We start from the raw sequence: 21,527 nt of genomic DNA on the forward strand, positions 1-21,527 counted from the left end.
GCTGCTAAAAAAAAATGAACAATGAAACAAGATACTGAAAGAGCGGTTCAAGTTTTTTATAGTGGAAAATCAATAGCAGGTAGAATATTCAACACCTTTAATACTACATTATAAAGATAGCATGATAGGTCATTATCTTTGCAAAATAATGTCCAGTGTCAGTAAAGTTTGTATTTGCAAAATAAGAAGCATATTTTTTTCTTACTGTTGTTGCAGTGATATCTTTATCTGTTTTCCTCACATAAAAGACACCATTTGAATTTCCTTGATCCAAAAGCTAATTAGTTGAATATTATCTAGCATTTTACAGTTAATTTTACTTATCTCCTGTCTACCTTTGTCAGCTTTGCCAATTATTTCCTCAGAGGGCTAGGGGGTTTTCCATTCATAAATCTCCTGAAATCTGCAGGGTCCAAACTTCTGTCATTTTTTGCATAAACAAAGTGATTTTAACAAGTCAATGGACAAAGGCCAGTGTTTTCAGTGATTCAACTAGGATGAAGTCCTGAAGTGTTGATGCCTTGTTATTAATATCTTCTTTCCCAGGCAGATATTTGCATGCCACAGTAATTCGACATAGCACAAAATGAGTAAAGCAGAGACTCAGAATAGATATCATCAAGGCTATAAATTTACAGAGAATTCAAAACATTAAACACAGTGAGGGATTATTTACTCTCTCACAAAGAATGATTTCTAAACTGTGACAGTAAATTCATTATTTAGTCCAGGGACTAATACTATTTGACTAATTTATAATATTCTTGGAAAATGGTATCAATACTAATTTAATGGTACTGTGAGAAGATAAACACTATCATTTGAAATGTAAATTGCTTTTAGATCAGATCCTTTAAGCACAAAGTTCAGCTCAGTCTGAATATGTCTCCACTGTGTAGGGTAAAACACTTGATGAAATGTAAGGGGTTAGTGGGATTTTTTCATTTTTGTTTAATTTTTCTGTATTCTTGTTTTTTACCAGGTATTTCAGTAGTTACTCAGATTGTGGCAGGTGTGTCGTGTAATAACATTCCTTATTAATCTGAGAAAGTTGTGTAAAAGATATATATTTTGTCTTATTAATATAGCCTAGAAAATAGTGGCATGTTTCAGAAGTGGCAATTTACTCCCTGAACAAGCATCACATCACAGTTAATGAAGTTTGTGTGGAGTATTTCAAGTACTGTAAGACAGCAATAAATCTTAAAATGTAACTTATATTGGAAAGTGTATCTCAATTTTTTGGTGACAGTATCCACTAAGTCAAATGCTAGCTCTAATGAGGAAGAAATATTCCTTTTGGAAAGCACTTCAGAAATTAAATTAGCAGGCCCTTGCAGAATGGTACTTGACTAGGTAGGCTTACTGAAGCTTTGGGAGTGCAAAGAGCACTAGGTAACGTTCTGTGCTGATGGTGCTTTCCTCCATTTCTGATATATTGGAGACTGAACAAATTGCATTCCAGAGTAATTTAAAACTCTCTCCATTGTATGCTCCTGGGAAGCTGATCTTGTATGACAAGAAATCTGAGTTGGGATCCTGCAATCCATTACAAAAGCAGTAGATCATTTGCACTTACTCTGGAAAAAGTGATGGTGGCAGAATTTGTCCCTCAGGTGCATCGGAGGGACAGTGCATCTGCAGACATGGATGACAGGAGCTTCTGTAGTGCAGAGAACTGAGGAACAAAGGACAAGCTGAGTCCTCCAGCTGCACTGGCTGTCCCTCGTCAGCATCTCTCTACACTTTCCCTCAGCGCTGCTTGAATGAAGTTCCCATATTCTGTGAAATTACTTCATATAAAGCATGGGTTTAGCAGAACAGCATCTGTGTATATAAACTTCAGACTGATAGATTCCAAACAATATATCCAAATTTTTTTGGAGCAGGCTGACAACTCTTCCAAAGGATTCATAGCAGCACCTTTATGTCATCTTACTCATTCTTCGGCAAAACCACATCATAGATTTGATCTTACTTTCCTTGTTCTTTGAACCTTGATCAGTTTATATCTAGTAATTGCTTTAAAATTAGAATACATTTAAAAATGTGTAATTCTGACTTTGTATAAAGAGGACTTATCTCTCTGGGTCTAAAATTTCAGAACAAATTAATATAATCCATATCTGCACCGCTTATCTGGTGCTTTGCTATACCAAATTAATTTCTAGTGTGAAGCAATCCTTTTAAAGAGCAGCCTTAGGTCATTTGTCTTGTATGATTAGCATTTCCAGCTTAGTTGATTTATATCAAAGCCAATTTTAATTAGCTGACAATACAAATGTTTCGTGCCAAGTTAACAGGTACCTAATATACTATTATAATTGCATGTCCAATGAACTAATATGTATTTATCACTTCATGTTCATGTTCAAATGCAAATTACTATTTATAAATGCATAATCTGAATGACTATTAAACATCAAGAGCATATCTTAAAGTAAGCATGTTCTTTCTGTTTCTATTTAGTAATCTGTGACTCTTTGGAAGATCATGTTTATGGAGTTGGGATCAGGTGCCCCTTGGGCTACTTCCCATGTGGCAACATCACTAAGTGTTTGCCCCAACAGCTTCACTGTAATGGTGAGGATGACTGCGGGAATCGGGCCGATGAAGACAACTGTGGTACGTGGCTGAGACCTTTCTTTGTGTCTAACACCTGAAACCCATGCACTGCTCAAACTAATTTGAGAGCTGCACAGTGTTATGAATAGGAATGTTAAATGTTTTGCAGAAGATACAGCAGGTATTTGGTTTAGATAATAAAGCCACCTAACAAACCAGTTGCTAGGAAGGAAGGACCACATTTTTGTTTGTGTATGGTATCGATTTATCCCATTTTTATCCCTGTTTTGAACTTGTTCACATGTGTAATTTTGGTGTGTACAAATGAACGTACATGATCTAGCAAAGACCTCTGCTGAGGAAAGGTAGACGTATGAACTAACAGAGTTTCTATTGAGCTTAATGTGAGTTTTAAAGCTGCTTGAGAAATGTAATTTAGAAAATTTTTCAGAAATCTTTTATGTCCTAACTCAGGAGAAAAAAACTAACCGTATGAGTGTGCTGTATGAGCTGTACTGCTACCAGACTTCATGTTTTCGAAATGTTGAAGTCTGAGGAAATGCACACCATCAGGCTACCACTCTCTGTTGCTGTCATCCTTGTCACTCATGGCCTCACCAGCTGGTAGCTGTGAACTTGACTTGGTTCACAAGCTTTAGTCCAGCTGCAAACTGAGTAGGGCGAGGGCATGGGCTCTGCACTGGCACTTACTTGTCCATGCTGTTGATTTGTGAGCGTGGCCCTGGCACAGCTTTAGTCTGTGCTGAGCAGCATCTCTCATGCTGCCTGCGCACAGCTCGGAGGGTGGCACAGACCTGAGGTGCTTTGGGAAAGGCCTCCCTGGATTTTGTGAGAAGAGAGCTTAGCCATTTGGTTGAAAGCTATCACCACAGGGAGAGAAAAGCAACACTTGCACATTTTATTTACTAGTATTGTCAGCTTACTAACAGCCTGGATAGTTCCAGAGCTACTGATCCATGGCAGCTGGGGAAACTAGACTTCCTGTTCCTTAGTAGTTTGCCTGTAGCCATGGAGGGCAGCCAGAGGTATGGAGCCCTGCCTCACACACTGCCTCCAGTGAGACTTTCAAGCTATGTAGACTAAAATAAATTTTCTGAAAAAATTTCAAACAAAGTATGGTAAAGGCATTTTTCAAAACTGTTCTCAGCAAAGTCAATTATGTTTTGAAAATAATTGTTCTCACTGTATATATGTGATGCTGATTTTTGTACATATTGCAGTATCTTATGCCCATCAAATTTCAGCATCTTACTTCATAAGAAAGTCACCTTTAATTAGAATCCCATATAACGGACCTGCAGCTTTTCCCAGTTTTATGTCATTTGCTGGTGCCATAAACATAATTTCCGTTGACAGTAACCAAAATCCTCTTGTTCTGTTCTTCTTCTGTAATTATCTTGCCCTTTGGTGGCAGTAATTTCTGACAGTGGTCCTCTCTTATGCTTAAGTGCAAGCACCATAAACAGTTGTTTTATCCACGTTTCATTTCTAGTACTAGAAAGTCTAACGTACAAGGACTTGCTGAAAATGTGCAGCTTGATCAAATGGTGATTGGAATTTACACAGTTTCATGATGGGATGTACAAGACAGTATATCCTGCAAGACAATTCAGCTGTGATATTAAATCCTCTTCTGGGTATAGTGATTCAAGAATGAGCTGGCTTCAGTTTCTGAAAGCCTAAACTACAAAAGATCAAGAGTCATTGTATTGACTTACTGGGAGAACTACACTGTTAGTGTTTTTCTCATATCTTGTTAGTGTTTTTCTCATGTTCTCATTCAGCAATGCACGCTGTGTGTAACACATTAAGGTCACATTCAGCAGTAATGTTTTCTCAAATACGGTGTTGCAGTCAAACTTCATTGTTTGAATAAAGGAAGAGTTGCTTCCTTGCCTGAGAATATTAATGCCCTGGTGAGATTTTCTGCAATGTCCCTACATGGTAGTCGGTGTGAGGCTCTTCGGGGGACAGGTCCGTTTTGTGACTATTCAGCTTGCTTAAAATCCAATAAAAGAAGCCTCATTGATTAGCTCCTAAGACAAAGAAACTACCTGGCTATTTTTTCTGCTGCAGTTTCCCAGGGCCACTTTAGTATGCCTGCCTTATGTCAGCAGTCATATTTGGTTCCTTCTAACCATTTTTTTTTAAATTTACAACTAGTTTTTAGTTGAAGTCATTGCTCCTGGTTATGGAAAAGCAATTCAAAGTTATATTATTCCAGTGTAGTAATTGCTTCATGCAGTACCATTGGAAATTTTAATCTTAACCACAAGGTAATCTAATTATTTCAACTTTTAAATTCTCACACATTTTCACCTTGCATAAATTTGAACTTTGAGGTGGCCAGTCTACAACATTCAACCCAACAGGTGTGGGAAGGGAAAAAATCCATGTCAACCACAAAAGGAATTCAGAATTGTATTTATTTATTTATTAATTCTTGTGTCTCAACCACAGCTAGGTAAGGCAGCTGGTTTACTAATTTTTTTTTTTTTGTAATGATAAAGCACTACCTTAAGCCTAAATAAAAATGTTATAGTGAAGACTTGCATGTAACCTATGTACAAACCATAACATAAAGAAACACAAAGCAAAATTCTGTCATGGACTGTGGTTTTCTGAAGAAGAAGAGAAGGGGGGGGAAACCCAAACAAACATGGGAGGGAAAAGAGGAAGGAAGGAAGGAAGGAAGGAAGGAAGGAAGGAAGGAAGGAAGGAAGGAAGGAAGGAAGGAAGGAAGGAAGGAAGGAAGGAAGGAAGGAAGGAAGGAAGGAAGGAAGGAAGGAAGGAAGGAAGGAAGGAAGGAAGGAAGGAAGGAAGGAAGGAAGGAAGGAAGGAAGGAAGGAAGGGTACATTCAATACAAGCCTCTAAGTGTGTTGAATATTAACAGCAACCGCAATTACTGAAATAGCACTTTTAAGAAACATCAGTGAACAAAACAAGCAGAGAAGCAACTAGCATAAAAAGCATAGCAGATCTTCCAGGAAAGTTGCTTTATAAAAGTGTTTTAAGGTCCTTGAAACAAAAAGGCATCAATGCAGAAGAGATCAACACAATAGGAGTCTCTGAAAATACTGAAACCAGTCACTCCAACCATCTTGTAGCAATTCTGTCCCTGTCTCTTTTAATAAGTGAAGTTCTCTTGTTCCCCACTTAATTCCTATTGCGATATTTATTGTTGTAATCTTTTAGATGATTTGCAGTATTAGGCATGTTTATGCACTGCGTGCCTGGTAACAGCACAACATGATTATGTATTTTTTTCAAACTAAACGAAATCCTCACTGAGAGATATGTTTTCAGACATGTTGCCATCCCTGTTCACATCCAACCCAGGCACATAAAGATTGGCTTCATGGTGCCTTCTTCAAATCTGCTTCCTCCTTCACTTCCACCATGCTTTCCATGTCAAAATAATAAACATAAAACTAAGGTCTGCAGCAAAATTTTATATCACTGAGACTGAAAATTTGTTTTTCCTGGGTGATCTTCTAAGACCTTTGATGCAAGTGACCCTAGTATTCCAGCAATTCTGCTGGATAATCAGCATGATTTGTTCATCCTAACTGCAAATTAGCTGTGATGTTGATATGATGCCGGTTCTTGGGGAGAAGCCTCCCAGTAAATTGCATTGTATCTTACCTCAAGTTTCTTGTTCCAAAACCACCCACCAGCTCTTGAATTTAGTTTGGTACAAAGTTGAAAATGGAGAAATATGGAAACATAATCAGATCTCAAAAGGTAGTGAGCTTTTCTCCTCTCAGAGGGAACTCTGGACTTTACATCCTACCTGGTCAATTTGAAAACATATTTTACAATATGTCTGGAAGTCTAAGATTAAGCCCTATATTGCTTTGTCTCTGACACATTTGGCACTATATGTCAGCACCCTGTAGTTGCAAGTTCTGAAAATCCCTTGAATGTAAAGTACGGGTGCACTGATTTCTTTATAAATAGTCCTCCTTTCAGATTTTAAAGTTATTCCTAACTTCCATTAGGGTTTGATAGTACTCAAACATGCAGGCAAAAATCTAATGTAGCTCTTGGATTTATGATGTTTTGTTCTAATTTAAAATGCAAACAATAATAGTGACGTGAAATCTTCAGTCACACTACCTGGGTTTTTGACCACAAACATGTCTTTTAAAGCAAGGTTGAGCCTGGTGAAAACTGACCTGGACTAACTCCACTAAAATCAGTGGAAAGGCTCACAGTGTCTTCAGTGACCAAAGAATCATAACTTACCAAAATTAAGAAACTAATGAAAATCTCAGATGCTTAAAAAAAAAACCCCAGTGTTTGTGATTGTCACCATTTGATTGTAGGGCGACAAGAAGCTGTGGCAGATGCTTTGCTAACCCCCTCCCTTCTTCCCCCCCTCACCCCCCACTCCCCACTAAGGAAAGGCAATAGAAGGGCAAAGAGAGGCAAAGAGAGAGAGGACTTGCAAGTTGGAAAAAGTTAAAAATGTCTTTCTAATGCTACTAATAAAATAGAGAAAATAATACAAAATAAACAAAACCAATCTTGAATTTCCCGGCTCTGCACTGCTCCAGCAGCCGCAGGGAAGGCACCCGGAAGTCCTGGGTTGGACGCCACAGCAAACTGTAACTGGATTCAGGGATGCAGGATCTGTCACCAGGCCTCAGATCACAGGAATGGCAGACAGGGTCCTCTCCAGATGCCAACCGTAGTCAAAGAGAGCATGAGGCCCTCGTGATCGCCCACTTTTATATGGTGTTATGACGTGGATGGGATGGAATACTTAGTTGTTTAGTTTTAGTCACCTGTTCAGTTCACTTCTCCTTGCTTACAGGGCATGCATTCTTATCAGCGACATTGCATTCCATCACTATGTCTGGAAAAACATGTATCCAACTTCAGAAAAGTGCAGTTACTAAGAAGAAATTAGCTAAAAGAAAAATTCACTAGAAGAGACACTTGTCTTCTTTTCAACAAAACCAGGACAGTGACTCATATGCCAGCCTTCCTAAATAGTAATGGATAACACTGTTTGGGAGCACTGTGCCAGCAGTAATTTTTTTTTTAGTGTTTGGTTTGGGTTTTTTTTTCCCCCTAGATGAGATGAAGAAATCTAGGTTGTGACCTCCTGCAAATTGTCACAGAAACGGGAGATACAGTATCTTCCCATGCAGTCTGTATACATAACTCTCATGAGTAAATGCCTTGATTCTTCTTTTCTTAAACTTAATTGGGAATTGAGTAGATACAGTTTATAGTTTGTTTAAAATTAGGGTCACTGCTGTTTCACATTACTGAATAGCTCTCATGCTTCTTTTCAAAACTGGTTGTTGAAACAGGTTCTTCATTTATTACTAGTAAATCTCTAGAGGAAATAGTTATGTGCAAATAACAGGTATAAGTCATATTTAGAATAAAATTATGGTGATGTAAGAATTGTTTAAAATGCAAAAAACATAATTCTTCTTAATTTCAAAACTGAAATCATGTACATTGGGCCTAACCTGTTGCACCTCTGTAGACCGGATTGTTTCACTGTGAATGGGGCACTAAAAAAAACAGCAACTACTGTTACATATTTGACTACCACTCTACATACTAGCAATAATAAAAGGGGATTGGAAGCAACCCATGTTAGAGTGTTTCATTTTTATTTTTTTTTTTTCACAAGCAGGGTCTTTAATTATGTAGAGTAGTTAATGGAACAAAGTAGTCTGAGCTATTTTGAGAGCACAAGTTTCCTCAGTGTTTAGAAATTTGGCTTCTGGACAATTTTGCTGATAGTTCTGCAAAAATTGTTTTTTTGGCAGTTAAGCAATGGTTGTAGTGTGTCTGCATTTGTTTTTTAATCACAGTGTCATAGCCACATTTTTCCAGTCCAGTGAAGCAAGAACAGGCTTGCAGATTTAATTTAAGATGTTTCTGACTCTCCAGAGGAGTTCTTTACTGGCTAAATATATTTACTATTGTGTTGCTCCCAGGCCTAAGAGGTCTCTGAACAAAAGGCAGCATTCTTCTCCCCAGTTGCAAAGTTCATTTTTGGATGTTTGTTAAGGTCTGTCTAGCTCATAGACTGGAAATCACAGACACAGGTTTCCGAACAAAACAGGGCAGGGAGCGGCTTTTGAAGTCTTGCACCTGTTTAACTCTAAAAGCAAAGGCCTTGTCTGTTATTTTGTGACAGACAGTCATCCAGTGACTGGCTTGCCTTATTTAATAAATTATACCATACTGTCTCATTTTTAAAAGGACCTGTAAAATTCAACAGGATGAAAGTAATATTAATCTATATAGATGTCGTGCTGTTTTCATATGTGTTTCTTTGAAGGTCTATAAGCTTACAGAGAATTACTGCAGTTCTGTAGATTCATTAAATCATCTTCTAGGTTTCCATAGCAGAATCAAAATTTCTATGAGATGTTTCAAAACAACTATACAAAAGATGTATGCTTTAATATTACAAGATTACTCATAAGGGATGAGAAATTTCAGAGGGTCTGAATTTCCCATTTTTGCCCAACCACATTGCAGAGGATCTTGACAACTTCTATTTCAAATTAATACTAATAATGAATAATGTTATCGTTAGTCTCATCTTTTCCTGGCATGGCATTTTTTCCATCATACTTAAAGTGTGAGATTTAAATATATGAGACACCACTCTGTTTTGAGGCCTAGACAGTAAATTCTGTTTATGATGCGAAAAGAGAACACTTGGAAGTCAGTGGCATGCTTAATATGTAGCAAATATTTGACAAAGGATCAGATTTTCAATCTCTACATGGAAATTTTTTTGTATATGGCCAAATTTAATTTTTGCTGCCATTGCCATTCATCCACAGTATATAGCCCTGAAGTAATCAGGATGTTCAAATATCAACAAATGGAATAGCTTTGCTGAAGTTCTAGAGGCTATTAGCTATTATGCTACAGAGGCTATGAGCTATTCATGCTATTAGCTCATTTAAATTTGTTCTGTCACATTTATTTTTAAAATTGTAATGCTTCAAGAAAAACAGCAGATAAAACTGGATTAATCTATAAAGATTAAAAGTATTGTTATATAAACTGGAAAATTCCCCTATGCCAGTGTTTCACAGGAATGAAGATCCACTATTGAGAAGACATCTTTTGGAAATTTGAGACTGCCTGTTTTCTTAAAAGTTGTACTGCATTAATTAAGTTGTTTTACAATCACGAATAAACTTGTGTTTGCACGTGATCTAGCTCATCCAGAAAAATGTAAACTTTATTTGAATTTATTTAATTCCTGTCTGTTTTTCTGTGATTGCATTGTCACATAGAGGTAGGCAAGCTACATTTCAATGAATCAGCAGGTACAGGATGCAGTCAATGTGCAGTGGCACACAGCTTGGTGTGAGGTAAATCGCCTTTCCCTTGACTGGTAGGCATCCAGTTTTAGGTTCTTTAGTTTTTTCCACTTGGGTATGTGAATTGAGACTGTGGAATTTATTCCCAGAGTTGAATGCTACAGGCACTGTAACACTACACTTCGTAAAATCTAAGTTTGGTTTTGGTCTCACTGTAAGTTATTAGACTGTATCAGTATGTCCCAACACTATGGAAAACAGCAATTATATTCCTTCATCTCTAAACACTTTAAAGGAATTGCTTCTTGTCTGAAGGACACAGGTTTTCCTTGTACTGAAATATGTCTTTGTGAAAAGCCTAAAGTCATTTCTTACAGCAAGAGAAAGTATATTTGAACTACTGGCAGAAAGAAATAAGTCTACGGGTTATGACCACCAACAGCAAAGGCAAAATCAAAGGGTGACACAGTGTCTCTTTAGAGTGCTTATGCATTTAACTGATAGCATTTCTCTGCATAATAACCCATGACAACATGGCCAAGAGATGGGGAAAGTTGTATAAATAACATCCTTTTCAGAAGTTCCAACCTAAATAAAATATGTACATTAAATTGAGTAAAGCTGATGTTTTCTTGGATCTGTCACTGAACAGATTATTCATGCCTGTAGTTTGTCAGGATTAATATACTTTTTCTCATTCTCTTTCCCATCAGAAATATGGTAATTGACAATTTTTAGCAAGGAACAGTATTTTAATCCAGTGGGCAGATAAATCCTGTTTACAATTACTTATTTCACTTATCCCATGTATGTAAATACTTGCTGATGCCTTGTTTTCTCAGATCTCATTTTTACAGAAGTGCAGCCAACATAATCTGTTTTAGAACTGGCTCTGGAAAAAGTAATTTCTCATGAGCTGTACTCCCCCAAGTGATAGATTTGGGATTTCAAGACCAATATTATTAGCATTAATTTCTTAAAGCATTTGGAGAATCTCATCTTGACAGAGGTACACAGGTCACAAACCTACCATATGAACTTCAAATGATCACAAAGTGATTTACAGTTCTGGCATTGAGTGTTTCACCAAACGGTTGTACTAAATATAATTATTTGCACAATACTTTCTTCTGGGATTTGACAAAACAGTTTGTATAAAACTAAAGACTGCCCCAGGTTTGGGTGCAAAACTTGGCCCAAAGCAAACATTTCTGAAGGTCAGAAAACTTTGAATAACTTGTTTTGTTATATTCAGATACCCTTTTGTGTTTCTAGTAGAAGGCAGGAAAACCAATGCCATGAGAAAAGCCTGTTATTTCAAATGAACTGAGCAGAAACTTCAGACAACTGGAATGCTTCCAGTACAAAATAATCTATCTTCTCCCTTCTCTGTCCTTTTTTTCCCCTCATTTATGGCCACCCAAAAATACACAGCTGCCTCTCAATTTCCTGGAAAACTCTGAAGAACTTCCCCTTTGCTGTGACCTGGTCCCTCCTTCCCATCAGTGTAGGAGGCACTGCTCAGCCTTTTACTCTGCAGATGTGAACTGCAGTGATGGTCACCTCTTGTACGTGCTTTGTCACATGGCAAAGCATTTTAAAAATACTAAAAGGTGGAATGAAATATCCTCTATCCACTCCATTGTCAGAGGGAGGAAAATGCAGAAAAATGATACTTTATATGTTCTTTGGCTCATGGAAGGATTAGAATTTATGGCTTTTAACTATATGTTCAGAATCTGTGGTTAGTTTTCCAAAATTTTCAATGAATGTAATAACAAATTAGGAAGTCCACAAATATTTTGAGACTGTATTCCTGACTGCAAAATATTTATTTGGTATGATTATACTCCAAGAATAATCTCATTTTTAACATATCTTTACAAATTTATGTTTAAAAATCCACAGTGAAAGATTCCTTTCTACTTAAATCTCCTTTCTGCTGCATGCATTATATTCCCACCAGTTTCTTCAGATCCCAGTTGCTGGCCCCAGTCTAGCAAATTAAATTCTAGGTCCAGTTACCTATTCAGAAACAGTGATGGGGCAACCTCATTACATCCCTAACTACAGAGCAGTAGGTTTATAAGGCTTGGCAAAGACCTGTTCTCATTGCTACATCAATTACAGGTTCCATGTTGCAGGTAGTCCTGAAACTGAACTTCTGCTGAGCATTTAAAACAGGTGGGAGCAATATTTCTGCAGGCTTGCCAACAACACCTTTCATTTTGTCCAAAATGCATTAGGCTCTTTCTGAATATCAGCTTCATGATCTAAACTGGCAAAATTGCTAACAGATCAGAGCATACTCAGTGCTCTTGAGGAAGTTAGTAAAATACATTTAAATGTCTTCTCTGGGTGGGAAGCTGGCATCCTTGCAGAGTGTATATTAATTCACATTGATTTTCAAGTGAAGTCACTTTTCAAGTCTGTCTTTTCTCTCAGTGGAGCAATTCGTGAAGACAGAGATTTTGGGTTGCTTTGAATCTTTTATTTTTTCTATTTATGCATAATGAATGAATAGCTAGCCAAAAGGTAGTGTGCCTGAAGTTACTTAATCTTTCATAATATCTATTTATTGTCATGTATGGGACATCTTTTCAGTTTAGGCAGTGAAGAGGCAGACACCTCTCAGAACAGCTCCATCTGCAGACACTCCACAGCCAGGCTTTGGGAAATGTTTCAAAGTCATTTTCCTACCCAGCTGAGAAAACAACTGAGTTGTAATGTGACATGAAAAATGAGGCACTGTTTCAGAATGGGAAAAGTTGCAAAGAAGTTAATGTTGTTTTTGGGTTTTTTTTCTCCCTGCCTATTTTGAAGGCAATAGATATAGTAGTAATGCTTACTTGAACATAAAGATTTATAGAGAAATGTCTGTGAGGAATTGTATTTAAGCATAACTAAACAATTCCCATGTGAAATTGCAGGGGAAAGACTGATGGTAGCATATCATAAAAGTGAAACTAAGACTGTAATGGCTAGCAAAACAGAGCCATCCTCAGAGTTCTCCTATAAATGTTGTGTGACAGTAGGTATCCTTACAAAGTATGCTTCCAGTTATCATTGATGCTTTGACTCACCTGCTGGTGAGTGTCATTCGAAAGAGCATTTCTGCTACTGGGCCATATTCATTAAATGAAATGCTTTAAACTAAAAGAGAGTGGGTGTTATTAAAACTGAAAAGAGGTCAGACTCAAATTAATAAAACTAAAATCAGATCACAGCTTTTAAAGGCAAATTAGGGGCTTTTTTTGGTGGTGGTATGTATTCCTGCCCATTTTGGAAGTAGTTACCTGATCATTAAATCACCGATGTCAGATATATGACAGACCTCCAAGAAACAGGTCTGTAGTTTTTTCCTGTGCCGCTGTATCTGGAAATCCCCATTTGTGGGAACGAGCTGAAAGGTCTGTTCTTCATTTTCACCTTTATGGCCATAGACCACTCTATTTCAGGACATCTATGCACAGTGACCAAACTGGTAATATGGAATAACTCTTGGTTTAAGAAGATGTATATTAAGCTTACCTTAAACATACTTACTTGAATATGTTATATCATGTCACCCATTGTCTTGAAAAGCAGTGTTCATTTGGCCTTCATTTAGATTTTCAGGAAAAAAAAATTACAGTGTGAGACAGCCCTCTGAAAGAAGTAGTTGGAGTCTTAGTAAACATTTGAGGTTTCCTGGACTAAGTGACAAACCTGCATGTTTAAGGAGACAGGAAAATATGTTTGGTCTCATTTTTAGACTCCTATACAAACAAAAATTACTGAAGTGACATATTATACTTTTTCGGTACAGTTGTCACAGACAATGTTGTTGTTGAAGATATAATAAGCTCTTCCTACTATGCAGCTTGTCATCCCTGTATATATGTGTGATTAGGCAGCTGTATAAAGTCATCTAATGGTCTATGAAATGTTCTGGAAAATACATGTTATTTAGATAAAACTTGACGCAGCTGAGTGTAGTGAAGGTATTTCTACCTTCTATTGCTATTCTAATTTATCTTCTATTTGTGTTGTGGTTTTTGTTTTGTTTTTATTAGAGGACAACAACGGATGGTCTCTGCAATTTGATAAACATTATACAAAGGACAAATATAGTAAACTGAAATCTCTGTATGCATTTCAGACAAAGACACCTGAGTGCTGTAAGTAATTACAGATACTATTTGTGTGATTATTACTAAAGATCCCTAGAAAGAAACACACAACAAATATGCTTATCAGACAGAGAAATATATCAGTTTCATTTATAGTAAAACAGACTCAATGTCTCAGATGAACAATTGCATTGAAACTGATTTCAGTTCCATTAACAATGATTCATTTTCTGTAAGAGAAGTGTCAAACATGTGCCAATTAGGAGGGTAACATAAATGTTTATCTGAATAAATTAATACCATTAGAAGACCAAGAAACACACAACTTTCAGAGTAAAATTGAGGCAACATTCCTCCAAATCCACTTCTTTGTATATCAAATTATTCTTGCAAACCCACTTTACTTCTGCAGGCATTCATCCCTTTGTGCAGATTTTCTGGCTCTGCTGTCTACTATGAACACTAACTTAAAGCACAGAGGTGGGGTCAAAGGGAGCAAAGACTTCCTGATCCATTTTTATCCCATTTTCACTTGGACAGGATTGTGCTCATTCTAGTAAATATAAGAGGACTAAATAATCTAAAAAAGAGCCACCAAAAAAAAATATCTGTGACAGATTCCTGTATATCAAGCCTAAAGCTCAAGAGGTTTTGCAAGCTCTTTCACAGAAGTTAGGAGGTAACTTTTATATGTTAGGGTCTTCCCAGGTCTAAATCAATTACATAAAAATAAGTGCCTTAATTTCTGTTTAACACAGCCTGGTATGTCTGTCTTGGTGCTCACTGTTCTTTTACACCATTTTTCCTTTCTCCACATCCCATCACACCACCCCTCCCGCCTTTTGGCATGACCACGTTCTTGTTCTCATGCAGTGGCTGGTGCTGTGCCAGCAGAATGTACCTGCCAAGGGCTGGAGATCTTCTGTGATGCTGCCAAATTGCGTGCTGTCCCGTCAGTGTCTTCGAATGTAACCATAATGTAAGTAGAGCAGTAAAGTGGTCTCTTGCTCTTTTCAGGTTTGACTATCAATTCTACAAATTTTTCATGACTACAGCCTTATAATTATGAACAGTTGGCTCAGCTGGTGCTTGTGAAAGTATAGTGTCTCTCTGTTAACAAGTCCTTTAATGTTTTAAGCACAGATTTTCCCTGCATAAAAGGAGAGGAAAGGAACTAAAAGACTCTGTGTGAAGCGATTGTTTCATGTCTGTAACAGTGACTTGAGCTAGAAACAGTTTCAGGAAATCAAAAGAAATCTTCAAAATAAATGTTTCCTTTTAAAACACAATGCTCAGGACTTTTTTTAAATTATTCTATGATCCTGACGATATTCCTAGTCTATATTCCTGCCATTGAAGTCAATAAACTTTAACTCAGTGGAACTACCTGCTTGAGCAAATCTTTTTAGTCTGATTTGGTGTCTCTGAATATGCTGTTACTTAAAAGGATTGAATCTGGACTGGGTCATCATACAGATACATATGTCTAAGCCAAATTTTTTGAACAGAACTGAGAGTGGTTGATAATGGTCTTAGTTTGCATGTCACTGTTTGAGAGGCCGTTTTCTGTGCAGTGAGCAGGGGGCAGCATCACTGTCCTTACATGAGGGCCTTCCCTGTAGAGGAGGGGTACAGATCTTTCTGTTTGGTACTGCTTGGTGCTCACATGTAGCTGAGGTTCTCCTTGTTGGACCTGTGTTCAAATACCATGATACTTCATAACAAGGATTGATCTGGAATGTTAAATGGGTATTTAACCTGGCTGTTGGCTCAGGGTCAACATTGACTTCAAAAACAATGGCCCAGTTCTAGCTTTAGGAAAAGCAGTGAGTTGGTTCAGCTGGCTTTCTGGTTGGACTCTCCTAATCCAACCACATCCTGAATGATTTTTGGTCTTGAAAGGACACTGGAGTCAGTGCCCAATGGAGATGGAGACATAGGGACACATGCACTGGGAAATAAACCCTATATGCATTTGAGATTTGAAAGAAATCTATGGTTTAGTTTATACTCAAATATATTTAACTCTTAGATTTAGCTGTCATTTTGTCAGTTGCTCTGGGGCCATGGATTTTTTTTTTATTTATTTTTTTTGTAATAAAGTATTTGGCTTACTACTTAATTAGACACAAATACTCAGACAAAAAGAGGTAGCATATTCAGATGGTTTCATGTTGCTTTTTTTATTTATCAGTGTGAAATAACAAAAGTGGCAGCACTGTAGGAAGCCAGGAGAGCAGCTTTACTGTGTGTATTCATTCCTACAGGTCTCTTCAGAGGAATCTGCTAAGGAAACTTTCTGCTGACATTTTCAAGAAATACCAAGACCTTAAAAATCTGTAAGGGAGTGCTCCAACTTAAAATACCTATTTAGCAACTTAAATGTTCATCCTCTTCCTCTCACATACACAGAACTTAACATCTAAGTGCCAGCCCTCAGCTGACACTCAAAATTCTGTATTGTCTTACCCTTCAGCACCTCATCTACTTGTATAACCTGTTTGGCTCAAATATCTTGATTTGAGATCTCTCTCTTTGCAAAACCATAATTTCTTTATATCTATTTTTTTATATTGACTATTTTATACCAGAAAAAATGCTGAACTTTCATCATGTCTGAATGAAGTTACATTTATAATGGACAGTAATATGCCAAAAGAAATTAAAGTAACTTAATTGATTTATTCTGCAAAATGAATATTTGAAAACTTAAACTTCTGATTGTTGTGGGAAGTTCACTCACATGGCACTTGGTTTTACTCCTGATTATTTCTGGTACCTATTTGATAATGGCTCAACTAGTCAAATTGTTATGGCAACACAATACTGTGTTATGTTTTATGATGCATGACATATATGTTGTTGAAAAATCATAGCATTTAACAAGTTTGCTTCATGTAGAATTAGTGAAATTAAGAATTAAAGGCAGAAGTCTAGAGGAGGGCTCCTACATTACCAATTCAAGGTACTGAACATTCCTAGAAAACTTAATGAAGTCTAACTTTTATGGCAACTGGGCTGTATTGCAGCACCATCTTGTGTTCATAAAAGCAAGTGCCATTATGACCTTAAAGTCTTGAAAGATAAATTTGCATTAAAAGAAATCCATATATAGCTTAGAAAACATTTGTTTCTAATATTAATTTCACACCTTTCTGATTGATAACTGTACATTTTCAGAAAGCCCTTGAGCAGTGTTTGACACAAACCCATTTTGTAGAAGCCAGTGCTAGATTTCCTATTGCTCTTTAACAAGAATGCATCTGAATGCTTTATTAACTGTAATTTAATTAAAAGGATTTATACTTAAAGATTACTCAGAGAATAACACTATGATGCTTTTAAATTATTTGAAAAGGATTTAATATTTGCAGTTGATAATATTTTTGAACTCATTAGTTCATCAAAGTAGATAAACAGAAGAAAAAGTTGACAAATTATTAGTAAGATGTGGTTTATGTTTTTATTATATTAAAAATAAAGCATTTTGAAAATTCTCTGATACTAAAAACAGAAAATTCAAAACTACATTTGAAGTTGACACTTGTGAAGCAAAATTTTGCTTGTGCCAGGGTTCTGGCTAAACATAAAGATCAGGTCACACAGGTGAGAACTGCAAGGTTAGGATATAAAACGGTTGTCCCAAACAACCACTTCATTGTTGATCTCAGGCAAATCAAGGTGCTTCTTTGAATTGATTTTGTAAATCTGCTGGTGGGCCAGTATTTCTTTTAAAACACCTTTGTAGTCTTTACAGCTATAGCTGTGAAAAGGTTATTGTCAAATTTAAGGTGTAACTATTTTAAGAGCTTCTTTTCAAGTATCACACATGCATTCAGTTTAGGTGGTGGATCTTAATTGGTTTTTCATGCTTGCTTTGACTTTGCTGCTTAGAAAAAAACAATCGTCGTTGGTTTTATATCTTCTTAGGTATCTTCAGAATAATAAAATCAGAGCTGTATCTGAACGTGCTTTCAAAGGTTTATATAACTTGACAAAACTGTAAGTATTGCTTTTTGAATATTTCGGTTAAAAGCAGCAGGAAGAGCTCTGAGAGTTGCTGTGGACATCTCTCTCTCTCTCTCTGATTTAACGTTGGGAAGTTGCAAAACTGTCCAAAGCTTTAACTCAGTGATTGGATTGAGAAAGCAAAGATAGATTAAGAGCTGTCTGTGAAAGTTTATCTCACAGGAAAATACTCTGAAAATATTAATACAAGTGTTGATACAGTGTTTTTAAAAGGAAAATTTTAAAATGTTGTACCTCTTATTTTTCCGTCATGAGTGTGGTTGATTCTCTGTTATTACAGCTGCTGTTATTACCTTCCCAGACCATTTATAGCAGCCCTCCCTCTTAATTTCTCAGACTTTTTTTTTCCCCCCATAGTTCTGGTACCTACATTTATGGCTAATGTCCTTAACAAAGACTGAATGGGATCCTGGGAACATTAATGGAATGAATAGCTCCACAGAAGGAAACTGAGAAGGGCCTAAAATATGCCACACCAAAAACATAAGATTTAGCTTGTTGTGTTTTCTCATAGATAAGACAGAATGTTCTACATAATTGTCCTCACTACAAAGAGTCCTGCCTTGCTCTCAAAGAAGGGCATAAAAATTACCATAATAGAATTATGAAAATTTCAGCAGTATTCTGATAAATTACCAAGGGAAAAAAAAAAAAATCTTAAAACTTGTTTTCATGCATCTGATGCTAATTAATCATTCTATTCCTTTATCTTTGGTTGATGTTGTTTTAGATACCTGAGTAACAACAAGATAACCAGTTTGAAGCCTGGTGTCTTTGAAGATCTCCACAAACTTGAATGGCTGTATGTTGTTTTCTTATTTGTATGTTTATTTTCTCAAGGAATAATTAAAGCAAGAGAAAGAAATATTTGAACTGCTTTAATTTCTGTGCATAGCAATATTTTATATGAGATAACAGCTAAGGAAGAGTTCCTGTTACACTGTGTGAGGTAAAAATCCAATTGACTTTGGCAAGACCAGAAATTAGCTCTTGAGCAGTAATGGTTCAAATGACTGATGACTTTTACAACACTAAATAATATTTATTAGTAATTGCTTGTTAAAAATTAATACATGAAATCATTCAGATACTATCAAATAGTAGAAAGATTATATTTTGGGTAGGTCTTTCCCTGTAAATAGTGCTTGAAATGTCCCAGAGAAAACAGCTGTCATAATCCAAAATATTGGGTTTTTTACTGCTTTTCAGACAGTTGGAAATGAAATACTATTTTGACTCAGTAAGGTTATTTTAAAAAAAGCAAGTAATAACATGCCTAATGTTTTTCTGTGCATTTTGGAACACTGTTAGGTGGTGCTGCTTTATTTTCACAGAGAATCCATTCAAAGTGTCTTGATCAAAGAATTTTAAAAACTCACAGAAAAACACTTTCTCCTTGGTTGAAAGCAATTACATTCTCTAAGTTAACTTTTTATTTTGCATTAAATTCTTCTGGAAGGAAATTAATTCAGTGAAGACCCTGACCTGCTAAGGAGTAGTGTGTTTAATTTTTTAAGTAGTTTGAATGGATATTTGAAGAAATCCACTTCAAAGTAAGTTACTTATCATCTGTTCAATTTAAGACTGAAATTATCAATCTGATGCATGTTTTCTTGTAATTTATAGGATAATCGAAAATAATAGGATAAATCGGATCTCTCCATTAACATTTTACGGACTCAAATCACTTATTCTCCTGTAAGTATGGAATAAGAACTGAAAGTGTGATTTAAAATAATATATATATATATTAAAAACTTTGTATAAGGATTGTGCTTACTCACCACAGAGCACCTGTGGCTTTTTCTTACTTGCAGGCAAGATATGATGGAGTAGGAGGATTTTGGCAGCAGTGGACATGCGCTGTCTGGAGAAGTATAGGGAGATGGGTAGGAAAAATGGTAAAAAGACAAAATGCCTGAGCAGGCAAGGCCGTGGCAGCTGCAACAATGGGTGGCAGTTGTCCACCAGAGCCAGGGTGCAGGAGGAAGGGGTCCCAAAACTCTTGCTCCCAGCTTCCCTTCCCAAGAGCCTGTCCACAGTCTGCTACTGCCCTCTCCAGCCCCAAAGACAAGGGATCCCTTCCCTTGCAGCCCTGAGAGAAACCTCCCTCCATGTCCCACTTCTTCCATCACCGATAGAAGTTGTGTGTTACGACAGATTAGTCAAAATGCTTGTATTGGCTTGTTATGTTTTATTTAAAAAGAAGTGGAAGTGAAGTGAATGAAGTGAACATCTCCCTTTTATGTGATAATTAACAAGTTAAGGATAAAATACTGCTCCACAGGATGTCATGGGGAAAATATGCAGAAGTTTAAGAAAATACTACCTCGAGGACTCTGAGAACACATCAGGCTTTGCTGCCTTTTTTCAAAAGTGCAAACATAAGAGATGAGAATTTTTTTATAATGTAATTTTTGGCAAATATAGCCATCTACTCACTTCTTTTTTTTTGTTTTTCAGAGAGATGATGAATAATTCTCTTACTTATTTGCCTGATAAACCTCTGTGCCAATATATGCCAAGACTAAACTGGTTGTAAGTCTGCCTTATTTCACTAGAGAAATATTGGTTTGCTGTCTTTATATGGCACTACTGAACTACTTTTTCTAATGTGGCACTGGATCTTGCAGAGTATCTGCTGGGTCACTGCAGAGTTGATGACCTGGAGTCATCAACTATATGTACAGGGATATTAGATGTCTTGTTCCCACTCTTTTTTGTGCAGTCATGAACTTCTGATAGTATTTTTCTTTAATTACCTTAGAATACCTGCCTGAATTTATTTTCACTGACTGATGCTTTGTTTCTATACACCAGAGACCTTGAAGGCAACCATATCCATCATGTAAGAAATGTCACTTTCATCTCCTGCAACACTCTAACTGTCCTGTAAGTAATAGGATATGTTAGTCAGCCAGAGTGAGATATGTTTGTGCTGAACAGTCAACAGCCAACACAGAAGTTTCCTGAGTATCGTGGTTATTTAGATCTCAAGCAGATAAAATTAAAATGCCTGCTTATAAATAAGCACCATACGGAATAACCACTGTTCGCATTTATAGCAAAGTTCAGCATTGATAAATGCAACTAAAGTTCACTGAAACAATTTTGATTGATGTTTTGGTTTAGCAAATTTCATTATAAATTTTTACTTGGAAAAGGAAGCAAAAAATCTCATAATAAAAAGCAGCAAATGTACAAAATAGATAGCTTGTTTCTTCATTTTAAAGAGTTTGATTGGATGGCTGATTTTAAAAATTTCCCAAACGTTTCTTCAGTCATGACATAATCAGCTTCAGAAAATCCCTTCCACTTTTTGATAGATGGTACCATGGTACCTGTTACTTTCAATTTTTAACACTTGTGCAGTACGCATATTCTTGGATTTCTCTTTGCTTTTAATATCCAGATAGCTCATTTAAGGAGCAAGCTCAGTGGCAGATGAAACACAGGCGAAGGAGAAGTTGCACGTCCACACGC

General features: G+C 36.6%; 1 protein-coding gene across 1 annotated transcript in view; it reads left to right on the forward strand.

Moving 5' to 3' along the window:
- RXFP1 (relaxin family peptide receptor 1) overlaps positions 1-21,527 on the forward strand; it is a gene marked incomplete at both ends in the record, with an annotated part of 43,790 nt that overhangs the window by 12,973 nt on the left and 9,290 nt on the right. Inside the window, 9 exons of the mRNA XM_082051231.1 lie at positions 2,470-2,625; positions 13,959-14,063; positions 14,889-14,994; positions 16,283-16,354; positions 17,946-18,017; positions 18,775-18,846; positions 19,671-19,742; positions 20,508-20,582; positions 20,865-20,936. Coding sequence (XP_081907357.1) covers positions 2,470-2,625; positions 13,959-14,063; positions 14,889-14,994; positions 16,283-16,354; positions 17,946-18,017; positions 18,775-18,846; positions 19,671-19,742; positions 20,508-20,582; positions 20,865-20,936 — 802 coding nt within the window. The remainder of the gene's footprint in view (positions 1-2,469; positions 2,626-13,958; positions 14,064-14,888; positions 14,995-16,282; positions 16,355-17,945; positions 18,018-18,774; positions 18,847-19,670; positions 19,743-20,507; positions 20,583-20,864; positions 20,937-21,527) is intronic.

The sequence above is a fragment of the Streptopelia decaocto genome, assembly GCF_964273445.1.
Source record: "Streptopelia decaocto genome assembly, chromosome: 4".
NCBI classification, from domain to species: domain Eukaryota; kingdom Metazoa; phylum Chordata; class Aves; order Columbiformes; family Columbidae; genus Streptopelia; species Streptopelia decaocto.